This window comes from Chiloscyllium punctatum, chromosome 2, assembly GCF_047496795.1.
Source record: "Chiloscyllium punctatum isolate Juve2018m chromosome 2, sChiPun1.3, whole genome shotgun sequence".
Taxonomy (NCBI): Eukaryota; Metazoa; Chordata; class Chondrichthyes; order Orectolobiformes; family Hemiscylliidae; genus Chiloscyllium; species Chiloscyllium punctatum.
In genome coordinates, this window is record NC_092740.1 from 39626 (window position 1) to 67073 (window position 27448).

Sequence of the window (27448 nt, forward strand, 5' to 3'; positions counted from 1 at the left end):
AGTGTGCGGGGTCAGTGTGCGGGTTCAGTGTGAGGCGTCAGTGTGAGGGGTCAGTGTGAGGGGTCAATGTGCAGGGTCAGTGTGCGGGGGTCAGTGTGAGGGGATCAGTGTGAGGGGATCAGTGTGTGGGGTCAGTGTGAGGGGTCAATGTGCAGGGTCAGTGTGACGGGTCAGTGTGCAGGGTCAGTGTGAGGGGTTAGTGTGCAGGGTCAGCGTGCAGGGTCAGTGTCTGGGGTCAACGTGAGGGGTCCATGTTTAGGGCGTGGGTCCGTGTTGGGGGTGTGGGTCCATGTTGGGGTGTGGGTCCGTGTGTGGGATCCGTGTTAGGGATGTGGGTCCGTGTTTGGGATGTGGGTCCGTGTTGGGGGTGTGGGTCCGTGTTGGGGTGTGGGTCCGTGTTGGGTGTGTGGGTCCGTGTTGGGGTGTGGGTCCGTGTTGGGGTGTGCGTCTGTGTTGGGGGTATGGGTCCGTGTTGGGGGTGTGGGTCTGCGTTGGGGGTGTGGGTCCGTGTTTGGGGTGTGGGTCCGTGTTGGGGGTGTGGGTCCGTGTTGGGGTGTGGGTCCGTGTTGGGCGTGTGGGTCTGTGTTGGGGGTGTGGGTCCGTGTTGGGGTGTGGGTCTGTGTTGGGGGTGTGTGTCTGTGTTGTGGGTGTGTGTCTGTGTTGGGGGTGTGGGTCTGTGTTGGGGGTGTGGGTCCGTGTTGGGGTGTGGGTCCATGTTGGGTGTGTGGGTCCGTGTTGGGGGTGTGGGTCTGTGTTGGGGGTGTGGGTCCGTGTTGGGTGTGGGTCCATGTTGGGTGTGGGTCCGTGTTGGGTGTGGGTCCGTGTTGGGGTGTGGGTCCGTGTTGGGGATGTGGATCCATGTTGGGGGTGTGGGTCTGACTTGGGGTGTGGGTCTGTGTTGGGGTGTGTGTCCGTGTTGGGGGTGTGGGTCCGTGTTGGGGTGTGTGTCCGTGTTGGGGGTGTGGGTCCGTGTTGGGGATGTGGATCCATGTTGGGGGGGTGGGTCTGTGTTGGGGTGTGGGTCTGTGTTGGGGTGTGTGTACGTGTAGGGGGTGTGGGTCCGTGTTGAGGTGTGGGTCCATGTTGGGTGTGGGTCTGTGTTGGGGTGTGTGTCTGTGTTGGGGGTGTGGGTCCGTGTTGGGGATGTGGGTCTGTGTTGGGTGTGGGTCCGTGTTGGGGTGTGGGTCTGTGTTGGGGTGTGTGTCTGTGTTGGGGGTGTGGGTCCGTGTTGGGGTGTGGGTCTGTGTTGGGGTGTGGGTCCGTGTTGTGGGTGTGGGTCCGTGTTGGGGGTGTGGGTCTGTGTTGGGGTGTGTGTCCGTGTTGGGGATGTGGGTCCATGTTGGTGGTGTGGGTCTGTGTTGGGGTGTGGGTCTGTGTTGGGGTGTGGGTCTGTGTTGGGGTGTGTGTCCGTGTTGGGGGTGTGGGTCCGTATTGGGGGTGTGGGTCTGTATTAGGTTGTGGGTCTGTGTTGGGGGTGTGGGTCTGTGTTGGGGGTGTGGGTCTGTGTTGGGGGTGTGGGTCTGTGTTGGGTGTGGGTCCGTGTTGGGGGTGTGGGTCCGTGTTGGGTGTGGGTCCGTGTTGGGTGTGGGCCCGTGTTGGGGTGTGGGTCCGTGTTGGGGATGTGGGTCCCTGTTGGTGGTGTGGGTCCGTGTTGGGGATGTGGGTCCCTGTTGGTGGTGTGGGTCTGTGTTGGGGTGTGGGTCCGTGTTGGGGATGTGGGTCCCTGTTGGTGGTGTGGGTCTGTGTTGGGGTGTGGGTCTGTGTTGGGGTGTGTGTCCGTGGTGGGGGTGTGGGTCCATGTTGGGGTGTGTGTCTGTGTTGGGGGTGTGGGTCCGTGTTGGGGATGTGGATCCGTGTTGGGGGTGTGGGTCTGTGTTGGGGTGTGGGTCCGTGTTGGGGATGTGGGTCCCTGTTGGTGGTGTGGGTCCGTGTTGGGGTGTGGGTCTGTGTTGGGGTGTGTGTCTGTGTTGGGGGTGTGGGTCCGTGTTGGGGATGTGGGTCTGTGTTGGGTGTGGGTCCGTGTTGGGGTGTGGGTCTGTGTTGGGGTGTGTGTCTGTGTTGGGGTGTGGGTCCGTGTTGGGGATGTGGGTCCATGTTGGTGGTGTGGGTCTGTGTTGGGGTGTGGGTCTGTGTTGGGGTGTGGGTCTGTGTTGGGGTGTGTGTCCGTGTTGGGGGTGTGGGTCCGTATTGGGGGTGTGGGTCCGTATTAGGTTGTGGGTCTGTGTTGGGTGTGTGGGTCTGTGTTGGGGGTGTGGGTCTGTGTTGGGTGTGGGTCCGTGTTGGGGGTGTGGGTCCGTGTTGGGTGTGGGTCCGTGTTGGGTGTGGGTCCGTGTTGGGGTGTGGGTCCGTGTTGGGGATGTGGGTCCCTGTTGGTGGTGTGGGTCTGTGTTGGGCTGTGGGTCTGTGTTGGGGTGTGTGTCCGTGGTGGGGGTGTGGGTCCATGTTGGGGTGTGTGTCTGTGTTGGGGGTGTGGGTCCGTGTTGGGGATGTGGATCCGTGTTGGGGGTGTGGGTCTGTGTTGGGGTGTGGGTCCGTGTTGGGGATGTGGATCCGTGTTGGGGTGTGGGTCTGTGTTGGGGTGTGGGTCTGTGTTGGGGTGTGTGTCCGTGTTGGGGGTGTGGGTCCGTGTTTAGGTGTGGGTCCATGTTGGATGTGGGTCTGTGTTGGGGTGTGGGTCTGTGTTGGGGATGTGGTTCCATGTTGGGGGGGTGGGTCTGTGTTGGGGTGTGGGTCTGTGTTGGGTGTGGGTCCGTGTTGGGGATGTGGGTCTGTGTTGGGTGTGGGTCCGTGTTGGGGTGTGGGTCTGTGTTGGGGTGTGTGTCTGTGTTGGGGGTGTGGGTCCGTGTTGGGGTGTGGGTCTGTGTTGGGGTGTGGGTCCGTGTTGCGGGTGTGGGTCCGTGTTGGGGTGTGGGTCTGTGTTGGGGTGTGTGTCCGTGTTGGGGATGTGGGTCCAAGTTGGTGGTGTGGGTCTGTGTTGGGGTGTGGGTCTGTGTTGGGGTGTGGGTCTGTGTTGGGGTGTGTGTCCGTGTTGGGGTGTGTGTCCGTGTTGGGGGTGTGGGTCTGTATTGGGGGTGTGGGTCCGTATTAGGTTGTGGGTCTGTGTTGGGGGTGTGGGTCTGTGTTGGGGGTGTGGGTCTGTGTTGGGTGTGGGTCCGTGTTGGGGGTGTGGGTCCGTGTTGGGTGTGGGTCCGTGTTGGGTGTGGGTCCGTGTTGGGGTGTGGGTCCATGTTGGGGATGTGGGTCCCTGTTGGTGGTGTGGGTCTGTGTTGGGGTGTGGGTCTGTGTTGGGGTGTGTGTCCGTGGTGGGGGTGTGGGTCCATGTTGGGGTGTGTGTCTGTGTTGGGGGTGTGGGTCCGTGTTGGGGATGTGGATCCGTGTTGGGGGTGTGGGTCTGTGTTGGGGTGTGGGTCCGTGTTGGGGATGTGGATCCGTGTTGGGGTGTGGGTCTGTGTTGGGGTGTGGGTCTGTGTTGGGGTGTGTGTCCGTGTTGGGGGTGTGGGTCCGTGTTTAGGTGTGGGTCCATGTTGGATGTGGGTCTGTGTTGGGGTGTGGGTCTGTGTTGGGGTGTGTGTCTGTGTGTGGGGTGTGGGTCCGTGTTGGGGTGTGTGTCCGTGTTGGGGGTGTGGGTCCGTGTTGGGGATGTGGGTCCGTGTTGGGGGTGTGGGTCCGTGTTGGGGTGTGTGTCCGTGTTGGGGGTGTGGGTCCGTGTTGGGGGTGTGGGTCCGTGTTGGGTTGTGGGTCCGTGTTGGGGTTGTGGGTCTGTGTTGGGGGTGTGGGTCCGTGTTGGGTGTGGGTCCGTGTTGGGTGTGGGTCCGTGTTGGGTGTGGGTCTGTGTTGGGGTGTGGGTCCGTGTTGGGGGTGTGGGTCCATGTTGGGGGTGTGGGTCTGTGTTGGGGTGTGTGTCCGTGTTGGGGGTGTGGGTCCGTGTTGGGGATGTGGATCCGTGTTGGGGGTGTGGGTCTGTGTTGGGGTGTGTGTCCGTGTTGGGGGTGTGGGTCCGTGTTGAGGTGTGGGTCCATGTTGGGTGTGGGTCTGTGTTGGGGTGTGTGTCTGTGTTGGGGGTGTGGGTCCGTGTTGGGGGTGTGGGTCCGTGTTGGGGTGTGTGTTTGTGTTGGTGGTGTGTGTCTGTGTTGGGGGTGTGGGTCTGTGTTGGGGTGTGGGTCCGTGTTGGGGTGTGGGTCTGTGTTGGGGTGTGTGTCTGTGTTGGGGGTGTGGGTCCGTGTTGGGGTGTGGGTCTGTGTTGGGGTGTGGGTCCGTGTTGGGGTGTGGGTCCGTGTTGCGGTTGTGGGTCCGTGTTGGGGTGTGGGTCTGTGTTGGGGGTGTGTGTCCGTGTTGGAGGTGTGGGTCCGTGTTGGGGGTGTGGGTCCGTATTAGGTTGTGGGTCTGTGTTGGGGGTGTGGGTCTGTGTTGGGGTGTGGGTCCGTGTTGGGGTGTGGGTCTGTGTTGGGGTGTGTGTCTGTGTTGGGGGTGTGGGTCCGTGTTGGGGTGTGTGTCCGTGTTGGGGGTGTGGGTCCGTGTTGGGGATGTGGGTCGGTGTTGGGGGTGTGGGTCCGTGTTGGGGTGTGTGTCCGTGTTGGGGGTGTGGGTCCGTGTTGGGGGTGTGGGTCCGTGTTGGGGGTGTGGGTCCGTGTTGGGGTGTGGGTCCGTGTTGGGGGTGTGGGTCTGTGTTGGGGGTGTGGGTTCGTGTTGGAGTGTGGGTCCGTGTTGGGGTGTGGGTCCGTGTTGGGGGTGTGGGTCCGTGTTGGGGTGTGTGTCCGTGTTGGGGGTGTGGGTCCGTGTTGGGGGTGTGGGTCCGTGTTGGGGGTGTGGGTCCGTGTTGGGGTGTGGGTCCGTGTTGGGGGTGTGGGTCTGTGTTGGGGTGTGGGTCTGTGTTGGGGTGTGTGTCCGTGTTGGGGGTGTGGGTCCGTGTTGGGGATGTGGATCCGTGTTGGGGGTGTGGGTCTGTGTTGGGGTGTGTGTCCGTGTTGGGGGTGTGGGTCCGTGTTGAGGTGTGGGTCCATGTTGGGTGTGGGTCTGTGTTGGGGTGTGTGTCTGTGTTGGGGGTGTGGGTCCGTGTTGGGGGTGTGGGTCCGTGTTGGGGTGTGTGTCTGTGTTGGTGGTGTGTGTCTGTGTTGGGGGTGTGGGTCTGTGTTGGGGTGTGGGTCCGTGTTGGGGTGTGGGTCTGTGTTGGGGTGTGTGTCTGTGTTGGGGGTGTGGGTCCGTGTTGGGGTGTGGGTCTGTGTTGGGGTGTGGGTCCGTGTTGGGGTGTGGGTCCGTGTTGCAGTTGTGGGTCCGTGTTGGGGTGTGGGTCTGTGTTGGGGGTGTGTGTCCGTGTTGGAGGTGTGGGTCCGTGTTGGGGGTGTGGGTCCGTATTAGGTTGTGGGTCTGTGTTGGGGGTGTGGGTCTGTGTTGGGGTGTGGGTCCGTGTTGGGGTGTGGGTCTGTGTTGGGGTGTGTGTCTGTGTTGGGGGTGTGGGTCCGTGTTGGGTTGTGTGTCCGTGTTGGGGGTGTGGGTCCGTGTTGGGGATGTGGGTCCGTGTTGGGGGTGTGGGTCCGTGTTGGGGTGTATGTCCGTGTTGGGGGTGTGGGTCCGTGTTGGGGGTGTGGGTCCGTGTTGGGGGTGTGGGTCCGTGTTGGGGTGTGGGTCCGTGTTGGGGGTGTGGGTCTGTGTTGGGGTGTGGGTTCGTGTTGGAGTGTGGGTCCGTGTTGGGGTGTGGGTCCGTGTTGAGGTGTGGGTCCATGTTGGGTGTGGGTCTGTGTTGGGGTGTTGGCCCGTGTTGGGGGTGTGGGTCCGTGTTGGGTGTGGGTCCGTGTTGGGTGTGGGTCCGTGTTGGGGTGTGGGTCCGTGTTGGGGATGTGGGTCCATGTTGGGGGTGTGGGTCTGTGTTGGGGTGTGTGTCCGTGTTGGGGGTGTGGGTCCGTGTTGGGGGTGTGGGTCCATGTTGAGGTGTGGGTCCGTGTTGAGTGTGGGTCTGTGTTGGGGTGTGTGTCTGTGTTGGGGATGTGGGTCCGTGTTGGGGTGTGTGTCCGTGTTGGGGGTGTGGGTGTTTGTTGGGGGTGTGGGTCCGTGTTGGGGTGTGGGTCCGTGTTGGGGGTATGGGTCCGTGTTGGGGTGTGGGTCCGTGCTGGGGATGTGGGTCCGTGTTGGGGTGTGGGTCCGTGTTGGGGTGTGGGTCCGTGTTGGGGGTGTGGGTCCGTGTTGGGGGTGTGGGTCTGTGTTGGGGGTGTGGGTCCGTGTTGGGGGTGTGGGTCTGTGTTGGGGGTGTGGGTCCGTGTTGGGGTGTGGGTCCGTGTTGGGGATGTGGGTCTCTGTTGGGGGTGTGGGTCCGTGTTGGGGGTGTGGGTTCGTGTTGGGGTGTGGGTCTGTGTTGGGGTGTGGGTCCGTGTTGGGGGTGTGGGTTCGTGTTGGGGTGTGGGTCTGTGTTGGGGGTGTGGGTTCATGTTGGGGTGTGAGTCCGTGTTGGGGTGTGGGTCCGTGTTGGGGTGTGGGTCCGTGTTGGGTGTGTGGGTCTGTGTTGGGGGTGTGTGTCTGTATTGGGGGGGGGTGTCCGTGTTGGGGTGTGTGTCCGTGTTGGGGGTGTGGGTCTTTGTTGGGGGTGTGGGTCCGTGTTGGGGTGTGGGTCCGTGTTGGGGGTATGGGTCCGTGTTGGGGTGTGGGTCCGTGCTGGGGATGTGGGTCCGTGTTGGGGATGTGGGTCCGTGTTGGGGTGTGGGTCCGTGTTGGGGGTGTGGGTCCGTGTTGGGGGTGTGGGTCCGTGTTGGGGGTGTGGGTCTGTGTTGGGGGTGTGGGTCCGTGTTGGGGGTGTGGGTCTGTGTTGGGGGTGTGGGTCCGTGTTGGAGTGTGGGTCCGTGTTGGGGATGTGGGTCTCTGTTGGGGGTGTGGGTCTGTGTTGGGGTTGTGGGTTCGTGTTGGGTGTGGGTCTGTGTTGGGGGTGTGGGTCCGTGTTGGAGGTGTGGGTTCGTGTTGGGGTGTGGGTCCGTGTTGGGGGTGTGGGTTCGTGTTGGGGTGTGGGTCCGTGTTGGGGTGTGGGTCCGTGTTGGGGTGTGGGTGCGTGTTGGGTGTGTGGGTCTGTGTTGGGGGTGTGTGTCTGTATTGGGGGGGGGTGTCCGTGTTGGGGTGTGTGTCCGTCTTGGGGTGTGGGTCTGTGTTGGGGGTGTGTGTCTGTATTGGGGGTGTGGGTCCGTGTTGGGTGTGGGTCCGTGTGAGGGGTCCTTGTTGGGAGTGTGGGTCCGTGTGAGGGGTCCTTGTTGGGGGTATGGGTCCGTGTGAGGGTCCGTGTTGGGGGTGGGTCCGTGTGTGGGTCCTTGTTGGGGGTGTGGGTCCATGTGAGGGGTCCGTGTTGGGGTGTTTGTTCATGTTAGGGGTGTGGGTCCGTGTTGGGGGTGTTGGTCCGTGTGCGGGGTCCGTGTTGGGGGTGTGGGTCCGTGTTGGGGGTGTGGGTCCATGTTAGGGGTGTGGGTCCATGTTGGGGTGTGGGTCCGTGTGAGGGGTCCATGTTAGGGGTGTGGGTCCGTGTGAGGGGTCCGTGTTGGGGTGTGGGTCCGTGTGAGGGGTCCGTATTGGGGGTGTGGGTCCGTGTGCGGGGTCCGTGTTGGGGGGTGTGGGTCCGTGTGAGGGGTCCTTGTTGGGAGTGTGGGTCCGTGTGAGGGGTCCTTGTTGGGGGTGTGGGTCCGTGTGCGGGGTCCTTGTTGGGAGTGTGGGTCCGTGTGAGGGGTCCGTGTTGGGAGTGTGGGTCCGTGTGAGGGGTCCTTGTTGGGAGTGTGGGTCCGTGTGAGGGGTCCGTGTTGGGGGTGTGGGTCCGTGTGAGGGGTCTGTGTTGGGGGTGTGGGTCCGTGTTGGGGTGTGGGTCCATGTTAGGGGTGTGGGTCCATGTTGGGGTGTGGGTCCGTGTGAGCGGTCCATGTTAGGGGTGTGGGTCCGTGTGGGGGGTCCGTGTTGGGGTGTGGGTCCGTGTGAGGGGTCCGTATTGGGGGTGTGGGTCCGTGTGCGGGGTCCGTGTTGGGGGTGTGGGTCCGTGTGCGGGGTCCATGTTGGGGGTGTGGGTCTGTGTGAGGGGTCCGTGTTGGGGGTGTGGGTCCGTGTGAGGGTTCCGTGTTGGGGGTGTGGGTCTGTGTGAGGGGTCCGTGTTGGGGTGTGGGTCCGTGTGAGGGGTCCTTGTTGAGGGTGTGGGTCTGTGTGAGGGGTCCGTGTTGGGGGTGTGGGTCCGTGTGAGGGGTCCGTGTTGGGGGTGTGGGTCCGTGTGAGGGGTCCGTGTTGGGGGTGTGGATCTGTGTGAGGGGTCCGTGTTGGGGGTGTGGGTCCGTGTTGGGGTGTGGGTCCGTGTTGGGGGTGTGGGTCCGTGTGAGGGGTCCGTGTTGGGCGTGTGGGTCCGTGTTGGGGGTGTGGGTCCGTGTGCGGGGTACGTGTTGGGGATGTGGGTCTGTGTGAGGGGTCCGTGTTGGGGTGTGGGTCCGTGTTGGGGTGTGGGTCCGTGTTGGGGGTGTGGGTCCGTGTTGGGGGTGTGGGTCCGTGTGAGGGGTCCGTGTTGGGGGTGTGGGTCCGTGTTGGGCGTGTGGGTCCGTGTTGGGGGTGTGGGTCCGTGTGCGGGGTCCATGTTGGGGGTGTGTGTCCGTGTGCGGAGTCCGTGTTGGGGGTGTGGGTCCGTGTTGGGCGTGTGGGTCCGTGTTGGGGGTGTGGGTCCGTGTGCGGGGTCCATGTTGGGGGTGTGTGTCCGTGTGCGGAGTCCGTGTTGGGGGTGTGGGTCCGTGTACGGGGTCCATGTTGGGGGTGTGGGTCCATGTGCGGAGTCCGTGTTGGGGGTGTGGGTCTGTGTGAGGGGTCCGTGTTGGGGGTGTGGGTCCGTGTGAGGGTTCCGTGTTGGGGGTGTGGGTCTGTGTGAGGGGTCCGTGTTGGGGTGTGGGTCCGTGTGAGGGGTCCTTGTTGGGGGTGTGGGTCTGTGTGAGGGGTCCGTGTTGGGGGTGTGGGTCCGTGTGAGGGGTCCGTGTTGGGGGTGTGGGTCCGTGTGAGGGGTCCGTGTTGGGGGTGTGGATCTGTGTGAGGGGTCCGTGTTGGGGGTGTGGGTCCGTGTTGGGGTGTGGGTCCGTGTTGGGGGTGTGGGTCCGTGTGAGGGGTCCGTGTTGGGCGTGTGGGTCCGTGTTGGGGGTGTGGGTCCGTGTGCGGGGTACGTGTTGGGGATGTGGGTCTGTGTGAGGGGTCCGTGTTGGGGTGTGGGTCCGTGTTGGGGTGTGGGTCCGTGTTGGGGGTGTGGGTCCGTGTTGGGGGTGTGGGTCCGTGTGAGGGGTCCGTGTTGGGGGTGTGGGTCCGTGTTGGGCGTGTGGGTCCGTGTTGGGGGTGTGGGTCCGTGTGCGGGGTCCATGTTGGGGGTGTGTGTCCGTGTGCGGAGTCCGTGTTGGGGGTGTGGGTCCGTGTACGGGGTCCATGTTGGGGGTGTGGGTCCGTGTGAGGGGTCCGTGTTGGGGATGTGTGTCCGTGTGCGGGGTCCGTGTTGGGTGTGTGGGTCCGTGTTGGTGTGTGGGTCCGTGTTGGGGGTGTGGGTCCGTGTTGGGTGTGTGGGTCCGTGTTGGGGGTGTGGGTCCGTGTTGGGTGTGTGGGTCCGTGTTGGGGGTGTGGGTCCGTGTTGGGTGTGTGGGTCCGTGTGAGGGGTCCGTGTTGGGGGTGTGGGTCCGTGTTGGGCGTGTGGGTCCGTGTTGGGGCTGGGGCGCAGTCTGATGCTGGGTGTTTGGACAGTGCTGGAGTCGGCCGGACTGGAACGTTCATCGCCATCGATTACCTTCTCAAGATGGCGGATGAAGATGGAAAGGTCGATGTGTTCACCTGTGTAGAGGGTATGCGCAAGAAACGGCCCCACATGGTACAGACCCAGGTGAGTGCATACACTCCTCTCCCCTTTCCCCCTACCTCTGGGAGGAGACCCTGAGGGAGGGAGAGAGACCCTGAGGGAGGGGAGAGACCCTGAGGGAGGGGGAGAGACCCTGAGGGAGGGGGAGAGACCCTGAGGGAGGGGGACCCTGAGGGAGGGGAGAGACCCTGAGGGAGGGGAGAGACCCTGAGGGAGGGGGAGAGACCCTGAGGGAGGGGGACCCTGAGGGAGGGGGAGAGACCCTGAGGGAGGGGGAGAGACCCTGAGGGAGGGGAGAGACCCTGAGGGAGGGGGACCCTGAGGGAGGGGGAGAGACCCTGAGGGAGGGGAGACCCTGAGGGAGGGGGACCCTGAGGGAGGGGGAGAGACCCTGAGGGAGGGGAGAGACCCTGAGGAAGGGGAGACCCTGAGGGAGGGGAGAGACCCTGAGGGAGGGGGACCCTGAGGGAGGGGAGAGACCCTGAGGGAGGGGGAGAGACCCTGAGGGAGGGGAGAGACCCTGAGGGAGGGGGACCCTGAGGGAGGGGAGAGACCCTGAGGGAGGGGGAGAGACCCTGAGGGAGGGGGACCCTGAGGGAGGGGGAGAGACCCTGAGGGAGGGGGACCCTGAGGGAGGGGAGAGACCCTGAGGGAGGGGGAGAGACCCTGAGGGAGGGGGACCCTGAGGGAGGGGAGAAACCCTGAGGGAGGGGGACCCTGAGGGAGGGGAGACCCTGAGGGAGGGGGAGAGACCCTGAGGGTGAGGGACCCCGAGGGTGAGGAGACCCTGAGGCAAGGAAAGGATGTAACTTGGGGGAGGGAACATTGACTCCAGGGAAGTGAGGAAGCAGACCCTGCCCATATGTGGATCCCGGAGAGAGGGAACGGGAAGAGTGAACCCAGGAGAGAGATTGTCAGAGAGAAGTTCCACCTCTCTGTTTCACAGTTCCTTTCTCTCTCCCCCTCTTTCTCCCTCGCTCTCTCCCTCTCCCTTTATCTCTCTTTCCCTCTCTCTCCCCCTCTCTCTCTCTTTCTCTCTTTCTCTCCCCCTCCCTGTTTCTCCCCTTCTCTCTCTCTCTCTGTCTCTGTTGAAGAAATTCTCCTGACTCAGACCTGGAGCATTGACAAACTTTATTGTGCGATATGACGGGGAGCACACCTTTCCTTTGTATGGTCCAGTGTTACTCCAGATCGCCGTGGATTTACACCGTACAGCAGCTGAAGTAGCTGAGCTGAACCACAGATAATCTGTAGATGGCCTACATGGCAACCACCACGCAGAGTCTGAGGTCAGCTTTCTAAAACTGTATATAACAATATATTGTTCTCAGACCTTGGGTCAATGCGGGTGGTTGCAGATAAATGGGCAGAGGTTATGTGGTTGATACAGAAAGTTCTATTATGACAGGACCGCCCAGGGCAGGGGCCAAGTCAGCTGAGAACAACATCATGACTGACTAAAATGGCTGCAGACAAGCAAGCCAGTGAAAACAGCTTCCACACTCTCTCCCACTCCCTTTCTCTCTCCCTGTTTCTCTCTCTCTCTCTCTCTCTCTCCCTCCCTCCCTCTTTCTCTCTCTCTCTCTCTCTCTCTCTCTCTGCCCTCTTTCTCCCTCTCTTCCAGTCTTTTTCTCTCGGCCTAGATCTGACCCAGTCTTTCTGTCTGCTTGCTCCAGGATCAGTATAAATTTATTTATCTCGTGCTGTTGGAGGCTCTGACGTTTGGAGATACCTCGATCTCCCTGAAGGATTTTGGACAGTGTATGAAGATCATGGCTGAGAAAGATACTTACACCCTCAGTAATGGCTTCAGTAAGGAGTATGAGGTATGTGTCAGTCAGAGTGAGCAGCTGCTGCCTGGCAGTCTGGACTATCAATGTCCCATCTGTGAGGCTTTTTCCCGATTGGGTGGACAATTCCAGGGAGATGAGCAAGGACAGCACATTCCCATCTTATTCTCATTAGTGACTCCTGCCCACAGAGAAACAGCTGACACCAGGACCTGGCAAATGATGACAATCCAGTTGTTAACCAGGCTGGCCATTGTAGGTTCCAAACTCACCTGGCCCAGTGAGGATATTGGGATTGATGGTGGCACAGTGCTCAGGGGTAGGTGACAGACACAGCCAAAGTCTGGATGAATCCTTCTGAGACAGGATTGAAACCCCAACACACATTGTTGGAAAGGACTAACATCTGGAGACTGTGTCCGAACTGGGAGAGCTGTCTCACAGATGAGTCAAGCAACAGCCTGACAAAGTCACTCTCACAGAATCATACCTTCCAGACAATGTAAGGGGTACTCCGAGAGTAGTAGGGGTGTGGAACGGCCTGCCTCTAACAGTAGTGGGCTCGCCGACCTTAAGGGCGTTAGACATACATATGGATAATAATGGACCAGTGTTGGTTCGATAGACATCAGATCATTTTCACAGGTTGGTGCAACATCAAGGGCCGAAGGGCCTGTACTGTGCTGTAACGTTGTATGTTCTATGTCCCACAGCCCACCATTACCATCCCTGGATGTGTCCGGTCCCACCAGCAGGACAGACCCAGCAGAGGTGGCAGCACTGTGGGATACAGTCGGGAGGGAGTTGCACTGGGAGTCCTCAACAATTGACTCTGAACCTCATGATGCCTTGTGGCTTCAGGTTAAACATGGGAAAGGAAACCTCCTGCTGATTACCACACACCATCCTCCCCCCCCCAGCTGAACAACACTTGGAGGAAGCCCTGAGGGTGGGGAGGGCATGGAATGTCCTTTGGGTGGGGGATTTCAATGCCCCCCCACCAAGATCATTACTGATCGAGCTGGTCGGGTCCTAAAGGACATTGCTGCTGGACTGGGTCTGGGACAGGTGGGGAGGGAAAAACATACTGACCTCATCCTCACCAATCTGGTACAGTGTAAATTCACCAGAATGATCCAGAACTCTAAGGGTTCATTTATAAGGAACGATAACAGAAGAGATCAAGGTTGTATTCCCTCGAAGTTCAGCTGTTCAAGGGATGAATTCTTTGAAGTTTTTAAAATATTCGGGGAATCAGATGGAGTAATGGAGAGAATAACAATTTCTGCTGTCTGGTGATTTTTTTTAAAGTTATTTTATTCGTAAAAGCTGTCCACAGTCCAACCAAGAAACGGTTTTTTAATGATAAAGGTGTATAATAAATAATACCGCTCTCATTTGGGGTTTAGGATTTCTAACATCAGGATAGGTGCATTCCAGTAATTTCTGATTTTGTTTCTGATTTCCAGTATCCACAGTTCTTTATGTTTTTTAGATTGGATTAGATTAGTTAGTGTGGAAACAGGCCCTTCGGCCCAACAAGTCCACACCGACCCTCCGAAGAGCAACTCACCCAGACCCATTCCCCTACATTTACCCCTTCACCTATCACTACGGGCAATTTAGCATGGCCAATTCACCCTGACCTGCACATCTTTGGACTGTGGGAGGAAACCCACGCAGACACGGGGAGAATGTGCAAACTGTACACAGACAGTCGCCTGAGATGGGAATTGAACCTGGGTTTCTAGCACTGTGAGGCAGCAGTGCTAACCACTGTGCCACCATGCCGCCCAGGATGGTGAGGGGCTTGGAGGGGGACTTGCAGGGGGTGGTGTTCCCATGTATCTGCTTCCCTTGTCCTTCTAGATGGAAGTGGTTGTAGGTTTGGAAGGTGCTGTCTGAGGATCTCTGGTGAATTTCTGTATCTTGTAGATAGTACACACTGCTGCGAGTGAGTGTCGGTGGGGGAGGGAGGGGATGTTTGAGGATGTGGTGCCAATCAAGAGGCTGCTTTGTCCTGGATGGTGTTGAGCTTCTTGAGTGTTGTTGGAGCTGCCCCCATCCAGGGGCACGTGGGGAGTATTCCCTCACACTCCTGACTTGTGCCTTGTAGATGGTGGACAGGCTTTGGGGAGTCAGGAGGGGAGTAACTCACCGCAGTATTCCCAGCCTCTGACCTGCTCGTATAGTCACTGTGTTCAGTCCAGTTTAATTCAGTGCAAACCCCCAGGATGTTGATAGTGGGGGATTCAGTGATGGTAAGACCATTGAATATCAAGGGGCAGTGGTTAGATTGTCTCTTGTTGGTGATGGTCATAGCCTGGTATGTGTGTGGTGTGAATGTTACTTTCCACTTGTCGGCCCAAGCCTGGAGATTGTCCAGATCTTGTTGTATTTGAACATGGACTGTTTCAGTATCTGAGGAGTTGTGAACGGTGCTGAACATTGTACAATCATCAGGGAATATCCCCCACTTCTGACCTTCTGGTGGAGGGAAGGTCATTGATGAAGCAGCTGAAGGTGGTTGGGGCGAGGACACAACCCTGAGGGACTCCTGCAGAGATGTCCTGGAGCTGAGATGACTGACCTCCTGGACAGTATACTCTCAATGGTGCATCTGTAAACGTTGGTGAGAGTCCTGAAGGACATGGCACATTGTTGGGTCTTTTTGACCATCTCATCTACGTGAGAAGTCCAGGACAGGATACCAGTTATTGTCACTCCGAGGAACCTGACGCTGTCCACCCTCTCAACCTCAGCTCCGTTGATGTAGATGGGGGCATGTCCTCCTCCTTTATTTCTGAAGTCAAATGTTCAGGTGTTTAGTTTTGCTGAGGTTGAGAGATAGGCTGTTCTCATTGCACCACATCACCAAGCCCTCTCCTTTCTCTCTCCTCTCATTGTTTTTAGATGTCCATCCCACACGGGGGTATCGTCAGCAGATGTGTTAATGGCAGTTGTTTGGAATTTAGCAACACAGTCGTGGGTGTACAGGGAGGACAGGAGGGGCTGAGAATCCATCCTTGAGGGGTCCCAGTGTTGAATGTTATTATGGAGGGGGGTCCTGTTGTCTATACTCACTGACTGTGGTCTATAGGTCAGGAAGCTGAGTATCCAGTTGCAGGGGCCGAAGCCAAGGTCAAGGTCCTGGAGTTTTGCGATCAGTCTGGAGGGGATAATGAAGGCGGAGCTGTAGTTGATGCGCTGGAGTCTGGTGTAGGTATCCTTGTTGTCCAGATGTTCCAGGGATTAGTACAGGCCCATGGATATGGCATCATCTGTGGACCTGTTACATCAGGAGGCAAATTGTAGGGGATTGATCCCCTGGTTTGATGGTAATGGTTGAGTGGGGGATATGTCGGGCCATGAGGTTACAGATTGTGCTGGAGTACAGTTCTGCTGCTGTTGATGGCCCACAGCGCCTCAGGGATACCCAGGCTTGAGCTGCGAGATCAGTTTGAAGTCTGACCCATCTCACACGGTGTTAGTGATTCTCAATGTTTTCCTGAATGTTGGTCATCCTAGGACAGGCTGAGTGACAGTGTGGTGCAGTGGAAGGGCTGTTTCAGATCATTTACCCTGTGTCCTGTCTGTGTGTTTGACTGTCTCTAGGGACATTCACCACTTCAATGTCTGTGTGTGAGTGTGTGTGTCTGTGTCTGTCTGTGTGTGTGTGTGTCTGTGTGTGTGTGTCTGTGTGTGTGTGAGCGTGTGTCTGTGTCTGTGTCAGTGTGTGAGTGTGTGTGTCTGTTTGTGTGTGAGTGTGTCTGTGTGTGTGTGAGTGTATGTGTCTGTTTGTGTGTGCGTGTGTGTGTGTGTGTTGTGTGTGTCTGTGTGTGTGTCTGTGTGTGTATGTGCATGTCCCGCAAGGATAACATTCCTCTCTCTCTCCCTCTCTCTCTCTCTCTCTCTCCATCTACTGAATGACTGATACCCTTCTGTTGTATTGATGACCAGACCCTGCAGACGTTCAGTCAGCTCTTCGAATTCCACCGTCACAGAGAGGGGCTGAAGACCTGCAACCAGATCAAAAACCGATTCCCCAATATCCTGCCAGGTAAGGAGCACACTGACAGTCTCGGTGCACTCTCTCTGCTCAAGCAGCTCTCCCTCCCTCTGTTACTCTCTGGCCGCCTTCCTTGCTGCGTCTCTCTTGTTTGCCTCTTACTCCCCCCCCGTCCCTTATTGCTCTCATCCTCTCTCTCACTGTCCCTGTCTCCCCGCACTCTTGCTACTCTTCCCCCTCCTCCTCCCTTCCTCCTCAGATTCTCTCTCTCTCTCTGTCTCCATCATCCTTTCCCTCTCTCTCTCTCTCTTTCTCTGTCTCCATCATCCTCTCTCTGTCTCTCTCTCTGTCTCCATCATTGTCTCTCTCTCCCTGTCTCGATCATCCACCCTCTCTCTCTCTCTCTATCTGTCTCCATCATCCCCTCTCTCTCTCTCTCTCTCTCTCTCTCTGTCTCCATCATCCTCTCTCTCTCTCTCTGTCTCCATCATCCCCTAACTCGCTCTCCCTCTTTGTCTGCACCAACCTCTCTCTCTCTCTCTCTCTCTCTGTCTCAATCACCCCCCTCTCTCTCTCTGTCTCCATCATCCCCTCTCTCTCTCTGAATCCATCATCCCCCCTCTCTCTCTCTCTCTCTCTGTCTCCATCATCCTCTCTTTCTCTGTCTCCATCATCCTCTCTCTCTCTCTCTCTGAATCCATCATCCCCCCCTCTCTCTCTCTCTCTCTCTCTCTGTCTCCATCATCCCCTCTCTCTGTCTCTCTCTCTCTCTCTGTCTCTGTCTCCATCATCCCCTCTCTCTCTCTCTCTCTGTCTCCATCATCCCCTCTCTCTCTCTCCCTGTCTGTCCCTGTCTCCATCATCCCCTCTCTCTCTCTCTCTCTCTCTCTGTCTCCATCATCCCCTCTCTCTCTCTCTGTCTCCATCATCCTCTCTCTCTCTCTCTCTCACTCTCTCTCTCGATGTCTCTATCATCCCTTCTCTCTCTCTCTCTCTCTCTCTTTCTCTCTCTGTCCCCATCATCCCCTCTCTCGCTCTCTCTCTCTGTCTCAATCATCCCCTCTCTCTCTCTCATTGTATCCACCATCTTCTCTCTCTCTCTCTCTCTTTCACTATCAACCCCTCTCTCTCTCTCTGTCTCTATCATCCTCTCTCTCTCTCTCTCTCTCTGTCTCCATCATCCTCTCTCTCTCTCTCCCTCTCTCTGTCTCCATCTCTGTCTCCATCATCCCCTCTCTCTCTCTCTCTGTCTCCATCATCCTCTCTCTCTCTCTCTCTCTCTCTCTCTGTCTCCATCATCCCCTCTCTCTCTCTCTCTGTCTCCATCATCCCCTCTCTCTCTCGATGTCTCTATCATCCCCTCTCTCTCTCTCTCTCTCTCTCTCTCTCTCTCTCTCTGTCCCCATCATCCCCTCTCTCGCTCTCTCTCTCTGTCTCAATCATCCCCTCTCTCTCTCTCATTGTATCCACCATCTTCTCTCTCTCTCTTTCTCTATCAACCCCCCTCTCTCTCTCTGTCTCTATCATCCTCCCTCTCTCTCTCTCTCTCTCTCTGTCCCCATCATCCCCTCTCTTGCTCTCTCTCTCTCTGTCTCCATCATCCTCTCTCTCTCTCTCTCTCTCTGTCTCCATCATCCTCTCTCTCTCTCTCTCTCTCTGTCTCCATCATCCTCTCTCTCTCTCCCTCTCTCTGTCTCCATCTCTGTCTCCATCATCCCCTCTCTCTCTCTCTCTGTCTCCATCATCCCCTCTCTCTCTCTCTCTCTCTGTCTCCATCATCCCCTCACTCTCTCTCTCTCTCTCTCTGTCTCCATCATCCCCTCTCTCTCTCCCTGTCTGTCTCTGTCTCCATCATCCCCTCACTCTCTCTCTGTCTCCATCATCCCCTCTCTCTCTCTCTCTGTCTCCATCATCCCCTCTCTCTCTCTCTCTCTCTCTCTCTCTCTCTCTCTCTCTGTCTCCATCATCCTCTCTCTCTCTCTCTCTGTCTCAATCATCCTCTCTCTCTCTGTCTCCATCATCCTCTCTCTCTCTCTCTGTCTCCATCATCCTCTCTCTCTCTCTCTGTCTCCATCATCCTCTCTCTCTCTCTCTCTCTCTCTCTCTCTCTCTCTCTCTGTCTCCATCATCCCCTCTCTCTCTCTGTCTCCATCATCCCCTCTCTCTCTCTCTGTCTCCATCATCCCCTCTCTCTCTCTGTCTCCATCATCCCCTCTCTCTCTCTGTCTCCATCATCCTCTCTCTCTCTCACTCTCTCCATCATCCCCTCTCTCTCTCTCTCTCTCTCTCTCTCTCTCTCTCTCTCTGTCTCCATCATCCCCTCTCTCTCTCTCTCTCTGTCTCCATCATCCCCTCTCTCTCTCACTCTCTCTGTCTCCATCATCCCCTCTCTCTCTCTGTCTCCATCATCCCCTCTCTCTCTCTCTCTCTCTCTCTCTCTGTCTCCATCATCCCCTCTCTCTCTCTCTGTCTCCATCATCCTCTCTCTCTCTCTGTCTCCATCATCCTCTCTCTCTCTCTCTCTCTCTCTCTCTGTCTCCATCTCTGTCTCCATCATCCCCTCTCTCTCTCTCTCTGTCTCCATCATCCTCTCTCTCTCTCTCTCTCTCTCTCTGTCTCCATCATCCACTCTCTCTCTCTCTCTCTCTGTCTCCATCATCCCCTCTCTCTCTCTCTCTCTCTCTCTGTCTCCATCATCCCCTCTCTCTCTCCCTGTCTGTCTCTGTCTCCATCATCCCCTCTCTCTCTCTCTGTCTCAATCATCCCCTCTCTCTCTCTCTCTCTCTCTCTGTCTCTCTCTGTCCCCATCATCCCCTCTCTCGCTCTCTCTCTCTGTCTCAATCATCCCCTCTCTCGCTCTCATTGTATCCACCATCTTCTCTCTCTCTCTCTCTTTCTCTATCAACCCCCCTCTCTCTCTGTCTCTATCATCCTCCCTCTCTCTCTCTCTCTCTCTGTCCCCATCATCCCCTCTCTTGCTCTCTCTCTCTCTGTCTCCATCATCCTCTCTCTCTCTCTCTCTCTCTCTCTGTCTCCATCATCCTCTCTCTCTCTCTCTCTCTCTCTGTCTCCATCATCCTCTCTCTCTCTCTCCCTCTCTCTGTCTCCATCATCCCCTCTCTCTCTCTCTCTGTCTCCATCATCCCCTCTCTCTCTCTCTCTCTCTGTCTCCATCATCCCCTCTCTCTCTCTCTCTCTCTCTCTGTCTCCATCATCCCCTCTCTCTCTCCCTGTCTGTCTCTGTCTCCATCATCCCCTCTCTCTCTCTCTCTGTCTCCATCATCCCCTCTCTCTCTCTCTCTGTCTCCATCATCCCCTCTCTCTCTCTCTCTCTCTCTCTCTCTGTCTCCATCATCCTCTCTCTCTCTCTCTCTGTCTCAATCATCCTCTCTCTCTCTGTCTCCATCATCCTCTCTCTCTCTCTCTCTGTCTCCATCATCCTCTCTCTCTCTCTCTGTCTCCATCATCCCCTCTCTCTCTCTCTCGCTCTCTCTCTCTCTCTGTCTCCATCATCCCCTCTCTCTCTCTGTCTCCATCATCCCCTCTCTCTCTCTCTGTCTCCATCATCCCCTCTCTCTCTCTCTCTCTCTCTCTCTCTCTCTCTCTGTCTCCATCATCCCCTCTCTCTCTCTGTCTCCATCATCCTCTCTCTCTCTCTCTCTGTCTCCATCATCCCCTCTCTCTCTCTCTCTCTCTCTCTCTCTCTGTCTCCATCATCCCCTCTCTCTCTCTCTCTCTCTCTCTGTCTCCATCATCCCCTCTCTCTCTCACTCTCTCTGTCTCCATCATCCCCTCTCTCTCTCTGTCTCCATCATCCCCTCTCTCTCTCTCTCTCTCTCTGTCTCAATCATCCGCTCTCTCGCTCTCATTGTATCCACCATCTTCTCTCTCTCTCTCTCTTTCTCTATCAACCCCCCTCTCTCTCTGTCTCTATCATCCTCCCTCTCTCTCTCTCTCTCTCTGTCCCCATCATCCCCTCTCTTGCTCTCTCTCTCTCTGTCTCCATCATCCTCTCTCTCTCTCTCTCTCTCTCTGTCTCCATCATCCTCTCTCTCTCTCTCTCTCTCTGTCTCCATCATCCTCTCTCTCTCTCTCCCGCTCTCTGTCTCCATCTCTGTCTCCATCATCCCCTCTCTCTCTCTCTCTGTCTCCATCATCCCCTCTCTCTCTCTCTCTCTCTGTCTCCATCATCCCCTCTCTCTCTCTCTCTCTCTCTCTGTCTCCATCATCCCCTCTCTCTCTCTCTCTGTCTCCATCATCCCCTCTCTCTCTCTCTCTGTCTCCATCATCCCCTCTCTCTCTCTCTCTCTCTCTCTGTCTCCATCATCCTCTCTCTCTGTCTCAATCATCCTCTCTCTCTCTCTCTCTCTCTCTGTCTCCATCATCCTCTCTCTCTCTCTCTCTCTGTCTCCATCATCCTCTCTCTCTCTCTCCCTCTCTCTCTCTCCATCTCTGTCTCCATCATCCCCACTCTCTCTCTCTCTGTCTCCATCATCCCCTCTCTCTCTCTCTCTCTCTGTCTCCATCATCCCCCCTCTCTCTCTCTCTCTCTCTCTGTCTCCATCATCCCCCCTATCTCTCTCTCTCTCTCTCTGTCTCCATCATCCCCTCTCTCTCTCTCTCTGTCTCCATCATCCCCTCTCTCTCTCTCTCTGTCTCCATCATCCCCTCTCTCTCTCTCTCTCTCTCTCTCTCTCTCTCTCTGTCTCCATCATCCTCTCTCTCTCTGTCTCTGTCTCAATCATCCTCTCTCTCTCTGTCTCCATCATCCTCTCTCTCTCTCTCTCTGTCTCCATCATCCTCTCTCTCTCTCTCTGTCTCCATCATCCCCTCTCTCTCTCTCTCTCTCTCTCTCTCTCTCTCTGTCTCCATCATCCCCTCTCTCTCTCTGTCTCCATCATCCCCTCTCTCTCTCTCTGTCTCCATCATCCTCTCTCTCTCTCTCTCTCTCTCTCTCTGTCTCCATCGTCCCCTCTCTCTCTCTGTCTCCATCATCCTCTCTCTCTCTCACTCTCTCCATCATCCCCTCTCTCTCTCTCTCTCTCTCTCTGTCTCCATCATCCCCTCTCTCTCTCTCTCTCTCTCTCTCTCTGTCTCCATCATCCCCTCTCTCTCTCACTCTCTCTGTCTCCATCATCCCCTCTCTCTCTCTGTCTCCATCATCCCCTCTCTCTCTCTCTCTCTCTCTCTCTCTGTCTCCATCATCCCCTCTCTCTCTCTCTGTCTCCATCATCCTCTCTCTCTCTCTGTCTCCATCATCCTCTCTCTCTCTCTCTCTCTCTCTCTCTCTCTCTCTCTCTGTCTCCATCTCTGTCTCCATCATCCCCTCTCTCTCTCTCTCTGTCTCCATCATCCTCTCTCTCTCTCTCTCTCTCTCTCTGTCTCCATCATCCACTCTCTCTCTCTCTCTCTCTGTCTCCATCATCCCCTCTCTCTCTCTCTCTCTCTCTCTCTCTGTCTCCATCATCCCCTCTCTCTCTCCCTGTCTGTCTCTGTCTCCATCATCCCCTCTCTCTCTCTCTGTCTCCATCATCCCCTCTCTCTCTCTCTCTCTCTCTCTGTCTCTCTCTGTCCCCATCATCCCCTCTCTCGCTCTCTGTCTCTGTCTCAATCATCCCCTCTCTCGCTCTCATTGTATCCACCATCTTCTCTCTCTCTCTCTCTTTCTCTATCAACCCCCCTCTCTCTCTGTCTCTATCATCCTCCCTCTCTCTCTCTCTCTCTCTGTCCCCATCATCCCCTCTCTTGCTCTCTCTCTCTCTGTCTCCATCATCCTCTCTCTCTCTCTCTCTCTCTCTCTGTCTCCATCATCCTCTCTCTCTCTCTCTCTCTCTCTGTCTCCATCATCCTCTCTCTCTCTCTCCCTCTCTCTGTCTCCATCATCCCCTCTCTCTCTCTCTCTGTCTCCATCATCCCCTCTCTCTCTCTCTCTCTCTGTCTCCATCATCCCCTCTCTCTCTCTCTCTCTCTCTCTCTGTCTCCATCATCCCCTCTCTCTCTCCCTGTCTGTCTCTGTCTCCATCATCCCCTCTCTCTCTCTCTCTGTCTCCATCATCCCCTCTCTCTCTCTCTCTGTCTCCATCATCCCCTCTCTCTCTCTCTCTCTCTCTCTCTCTGTCTCCATCATCCTCTCTCTCTCTCTCTCTGTCTCAATCATCCTCTCTCTCTCTGTCTCCATCATCCTCTCTCTCTCTCTCTCTGTCTCCATCATCCTCTCTCTCTCTCTCTGTCTCCATCATCCCCTCTCTCTCTCTCTCGCTCTCTCTCTCTCTCTGTCTCCATCATCCCCTCTCTCTCTCTGTCTCCATCATCCCCTCTCTCTCTCTCTGTCTCCATCATCCCCTCTCTCTCTCTCTCTCTCTCTCTCTCTCTCTCTCTGTCTCCATCATCCCCTCTCTCTCTCTGTCTCCATCATCCTCTCTCTCTCTCTCTCTGTCTCCATCATCCCCTCTCTCTCTCTCTCTCTCTCTCTCTCTCTGTCTCCATCATCCCTCTCTCTCTCTCTCTCTCTCTCTGTCTCCATCATCCCCTCTCTCTCTCACTCTCTCTGTCTCCATCATCCCCTCTCTCTCTCTGTCTCCATCATCCCCTCTCTCTCTCTCTCTCTCTCTGTCTCCATCATCCTCTCTCTCTCTCTCCCTCTCTCTGTCTCCATCTCTGTCTCCATCATCCCCTCTCTCTCTCTCTCTGTCTCCATCATCCCCTCTCTCTCTCTCTCTCTCTGTCTCCATCATCCCCTCTCTCTCTCTCTCTCTCTCTCTCTCTGTCTCCATCATCCCCTCTCTCTCTCCCTGTCTGTCTCTGTCTCCATCATCCCCTCTCTCTCTCTCTCTGTCTCCATCATCCCCTCTCTCTCTCTCTCTGTCTCCATCATCCCCTCTCTCTCTCTCTCTCTCTCTCTCTCTGTCTCCATCATCCTCTCTCTCTCTCTCTCTGTCTCAATCATCCTCTCTCTCTCTGTCTCCATCATCCCCTCTCTCTCTCTCTCTCTCTCTGTCTCCATCATCCCCTCTCTCTCTCTGTCTCCATCATCCCCTCTCTCTCTCTCTGTCTCCATCATCCCCTCTCTCTCTCTGTCTCCATCATCCCCTCTCTCTCTCTCTCTCTCTGTCTCCATCATCCCCTCTCTCTCTCTCTCTCTCTCTCTCTGTCTCCATCATCCCCTCTCTCTCTCCCTGTCTGTCTCTGTCTCCATCATCCCCTCTCTCTCTCTCTCTGTCTCCATCATCCCCTCTCTCTCTCTCTCTGTCTCCATCATCCCCTCTCTCTCTCTCTCTCTCTCTCTCTCTGTCTCCATCATCCTCTCTCTCTCTCTCTCTGTCTCAATCATCCTCTCTCTCTCTGTCTCCATCATCCCCTCTCTCTCTCTCTCTCTCTCTGTCTCCATCATCCCCTCTCTCTCTCTGTCTCCATCATCCCCTCTCTCTCTCTCTGTCTCCATCATCCCCTCTCTCTCTCTGTCTCCATCATCCTCTCTCTCTCTCTCTCTGTCTCCATCATCCCCTCTCTCTCTCTCTCTCTCTCTCTCTCTCTGTCTCCATCATCCCCTCTCTCTCTCTCTCTCTCTCTCTGTCTCCATCATCCCCTCTCTCTCTCACTCTCTCTGTCTCCATCATCCCCTCTCTCTCTCTGTCTCCATCATCCCCTCTCTCTCTCTCTCTCTCTCTCTGTCTCCATCATCCCCTCTCTCTCTCTCTGTCTCCATCATCCTCTCTCTCTCTCTCTCTCTCTCTCTCTCTCTCTCTCTCTGTCTCCATCTCTGTCTCCATCATCCCCTCTCTCTCTCTCTCTGTCTCCATCATCCTCTCTCTCTCTCTCTCTCTCTCTCTCTGTCTCCATCATCCACTCTCTCTCTCTCTCTCTCTCTGTCTCCATCATCCCCTCTCTCTCTCTCTCTCTCTCTCTCTCTCTGTCTCCATCATCCCCTCTCTCTCTCTCTCTCTCTCTCTGTCTCCATCATCCTCTCTCTCTCTCTCTCTCTCTCTCTCTCTGTCTCCATCTCTGTCTCCATCATCCCCTCTCTCTCTCTCTCTGTCTCCATCATCCTCTCTCTCTCTCTCTCTCTCTCTCTCTGTCTCCATCATCCACTCTCTCTCTCTCTCTCTCTGTCTCCATCATCCCCTCTCTCTCTCTCTCTCTCTCTCTCTGTCTCCATCATCCCCTCTCTCTCTCTCTGTCTCCATCATCCCCTCTCTCTCTCTCTCTCTCTCTCTCTCTCTGTCTCCATCATCCCCTCTCTCTCTCACTCTCTCTGTCTCCATCATCCCCTCTCTCTCTCTGTCTCCATCATCCCCTCTCTCTCTCTCTCTCTCTCTCTCTCTGTCTCCATCATCCCCTCTCTCTCTCTCTGTCTCCATCATCCTCTCTCTCTCTCTGTCTCCATCATCCTCTCTCTCTCTCTCTCTCTCTCTCTCTCTCTCTGTCTCCATCTCTGTCTCCATCATCCCCTCTCTCTCTCTCTCTCTGTCTCCATCATCCTCTCTCTCTCTCTCTCTCTCTGTCTCCATCATCCACTCTCTCTCTCTCTCTCTCTGTCTCCATCATCCCCTCTCTCTATCTCTCTCTCTCTCTCTCTGTCTCCATCATCCCCTCTCTCTCTCCCTGTCTGTCTCTGTCTCCATCATCCCCTCTCTCTCTCTCTGTCTCCATCATCCCCCCTCTCTCTCTCTCTCTCTCTCTCTCTCTGTCTCTCTCTGTCCCCATCATCCCCTCTCTCGCTCTCTCTCTCTGTCTCAATCATCCGCTCTCTCGCTCTCATTGTATCCACCATCTTCTCTCTCTCTCTCTTTCTCTATCAACCCCCCTCTCTCTCTGTCTCTATCATCCTCCCTCTCTCTCTCTCTCTCTCTGTCCCCATCATCCCCTCTCTTGCTCTCTCTCTCTCTGTCTCCATCATCCTCTCTCTCTCTCTCTCTCTCTCTGTCTCCATCATCCTCTCTCTCTCTCTCTCTCTCTGTCTCCATCATCCTCTCTCTCTCTCTCCCGCTCTCTGTCTCCATCTCTGTCTCCATCATCCCCTGTCTCTCTCTCTCTGTCTCCATCATCCCCTCTCTCTCTCTCTCTCTCTGTCTCCATCATCCCCTCTCTCTCTCTCTCTCTCTCTCTGTCTCCATCATCCCCTCTCTCTCTCTCTCTGTCTCCATCATCCCCTCTCTCTCTCTCTCTGTCTCCATCATCCCCTCTCTCTCTCTCTCTCTCTCTCTCTCTGTCTCCATCATCCTCTCTCTCTCTCTCTCTGTCTCAATCATCCTCTCTCTCTCTGTCTCCATCATCCTCTCTCTCTCTCTCTCTGTCTCCATCATCCTCTCTCTCTCTCTCTGTCTCCATCATCCCCTCTCTCTCTCTCTCTCTCTCTCTCTCTGTCTCCATCATCCCCTCTCTCTCTCTGTCTCCATCATCCCCTCTCTCTCTCTCTGTCTCCATCATCCCCTCTCTCTCTCTCTCTCTCTCTCTGTCTCCATCATCCCCTCTCTCTCTCTCTGTCTCCATCATCCTCTCTGACTCTCTCTTTCTCCATCATCCCCTCTCTCTCTCTCTCTCTCGATGTCTCTATCATCCCCTCTCTCTCTCTCTCTCTCTCTCTCCATCATCCCCTCTCTCTCTCTCTCTCTGTCTCCATCATCCCCTCTCTCTTTCTCTCTCTCTCTCTCTCTGTCTCCATCATCCCCTCTCTCTCTCTCTCTGTCTCCATCATCCTCTCTGACTCTCTCTTTCTCCATTATCCCCTCTCTCTCCCTCTCTCTCTCTCTCTCTCGATGTCTCTATCATCCCCTCTCTCTCTCGCTCTCTCTCTCTGTCTCAATCATCCCCTCTCTCTCTCTCATTGTATCCACCATCTTCTCTCTCTCTCTCTCTTTCTCTATCAACCCCTCTCTCTCTCTGTCTCCATCATCCTCCCTCTCTCTCTCTCTCTCTCTCTCTATGTCTCCATCATCCCCTCTCTCTCTCTCTGTCTCCATCATCCCCTCTCTCTCTCGCTCTCTCTGTCTCCATCATCCCCTCTCTTGCTCTCTCTGTCTCCATCATCCCCCCTCTCTCTCTCTCTCTCTCTCTCTGTCTCCATCATCCTCTCTCTCTCTCTCTCTGTCTCCATCATCCCCTCTCTCTCTCTCTCTCTCTGTCTCCATCATCCTCTCTCTCTCTCTCTCTCTGTCTCCATCATCCCCTCTCTCTCTCTCTCTCTGTCTCCACCATCCCCTCTCTCTCTCTCTCTGTCTGCATCATCCTCTCTCTCTCACTCTCTCTGTCTCCATCATCCCCTCTCCCTCTCTCTCTGTCTCCATCATCCCCTCCCTCTCTCTCTGTCTCCATCATCCCCTCTCTCTCTCGCTCTCTCTCTGTCTCCATCATCCCCTCTCTTGCTCTCTCTGTCTCCATCATCCCCCCTCTCTCTCTCTCTCTCTCTCTCTGTCTCCATCATCCTCTCTCTCTCTCTCTCTGTCTCCATCATCCCCTCTCTCTCTCTCTCTCTGTCTCCATCATCCTCTCTCTCTCTCTCTGTCTCCATCATCCCCTCTCTCTCTCTCTCTCTCTGTCTCCATCATCCCCTCTCTCTCTCCCTGTCTCCATCATCCTCTCTCTCTCACTCTCTCTGTCTCCATCATCCCCTCTCCCTCTCTCTCTGTCTCCATCATCCCCTCCCTCTCTCTCTGTCTCCATCATCCCCTCTCTCTCTCTCTCTTTGTCTCCATCATTCCCTCTCTCTTTGTCTCTATATCTCCATTATCCCTTGGGGATGTGAATGGGGTGTGGCTCTCACATTGGGGCACATTGAGGGGGTCAGGGGGTGGATAACGAGAGTGGGTTGTGACCCTCACACTAGGAAAGCCAATACTCAGAGGCCCACTTGTGTTCAGTGCTCAGTTCTACCTGAGGCCATTTTCACTGGAGCAATGGCATTATCCCATAGTGCAGCCATTACACTGTTTGTAGTAAGCACATTGTAAAAGCAGATAAGGAACTGTCACACTGTCAATTTATTTGAATAATCTGTTCCTTTAAAATTGAAATAAACAGCTAACTTATGTTTGTGAGTCAGAAAACAGTCTGCGCTCGTAGATTGAGTTTTTATTTGTTGACACATCCCTAAGGGATCTCCCTGGAACATTCTCACAATTTTGACAACTCCCTCTCTTCAATATACAGTCACTTTTACCTGAGTTTGAACACCAAATGGTTAGCTGTTTTTGATGTGGGGTTATGAATACAAATATTTGTTTTCCAAGTAATTTTATTATTTGGGGAAGTTTAAATGTATTGAATTGACTTTCATGAATCCGAGGTTTTTAACTCGTGAAATCTGTAATAGATTCTAGGAATTTTATTTTATTTAACCTCAGTATGATCCTTGAGCCCTTCCCTTGGTAGATACTGAGTAAGTTGGTTTGGGAGGTCTGAGCTCAGAGTACGTTGGTACAAGTTAACTTTAAGTTGGCATAGGGGTTTCAATATCCAGTGGGGATGGTGGAAACATGGAGAATGGGTGGGTTTACGGTACAATGGGGTCAAAGCCCCCAGGTCGTGACCTTTCACTTGACGCTACTTGACCCTCCCACAGTTCAGGGCCATTTCTGCTACATCGAGGTACACCTCCCCCTATCTGCATGGCGAGAAAAAACCAAAGGAAATCTGCCTTTCTATCCTCCATCCCCATCCCCATTCTCACCTTGACCCATACCCTGACCCCAACTCTCAACCCCAACTCTGACCCCACCATCACCTCAACCCTGAGCCCACTGTCACCCCTAACCCTGACCCATACCCTGAACCCAACCCTGACCCCCACCCTCATCCCCAACCCTGACCCCCACCCTCACCCCACCCTCATCCCCA

At 55.8% G+C, this 27448-nt stretch overlaps 1 protein-coding gene across 1 annotated transcript in view; it reads left to right on the forward strand.

The window, feature by feature from the left end:
* The window catches only part of LOC140493638 (receptor-type tyrosine-protein phosphatase mu-like), a gene marked incomplete at its 5' end in the record, with an annotated part of 88766 nt that overhangs the window by 34611 nt on the left and 26707 nt on the right, over positions 1 to 27448 (forward strand). Inside the window, 3 exons of the mRNA XM_072592303.1 lie at positions 9706 to 9841; positions 11494 to 11643; positions 15568 to 15667. Coding sequence (XP_072448404.1) covers positions 9706 to 9841; positions 11494 to 11643; positions 15568 to 15667 — 386 coding nt within the window. The remainder of the gene's footprint in view (positions 1 to 9705; positions 9842 to 11493; positions 11644 to 15567; positions 15668 to 27448) is intronic.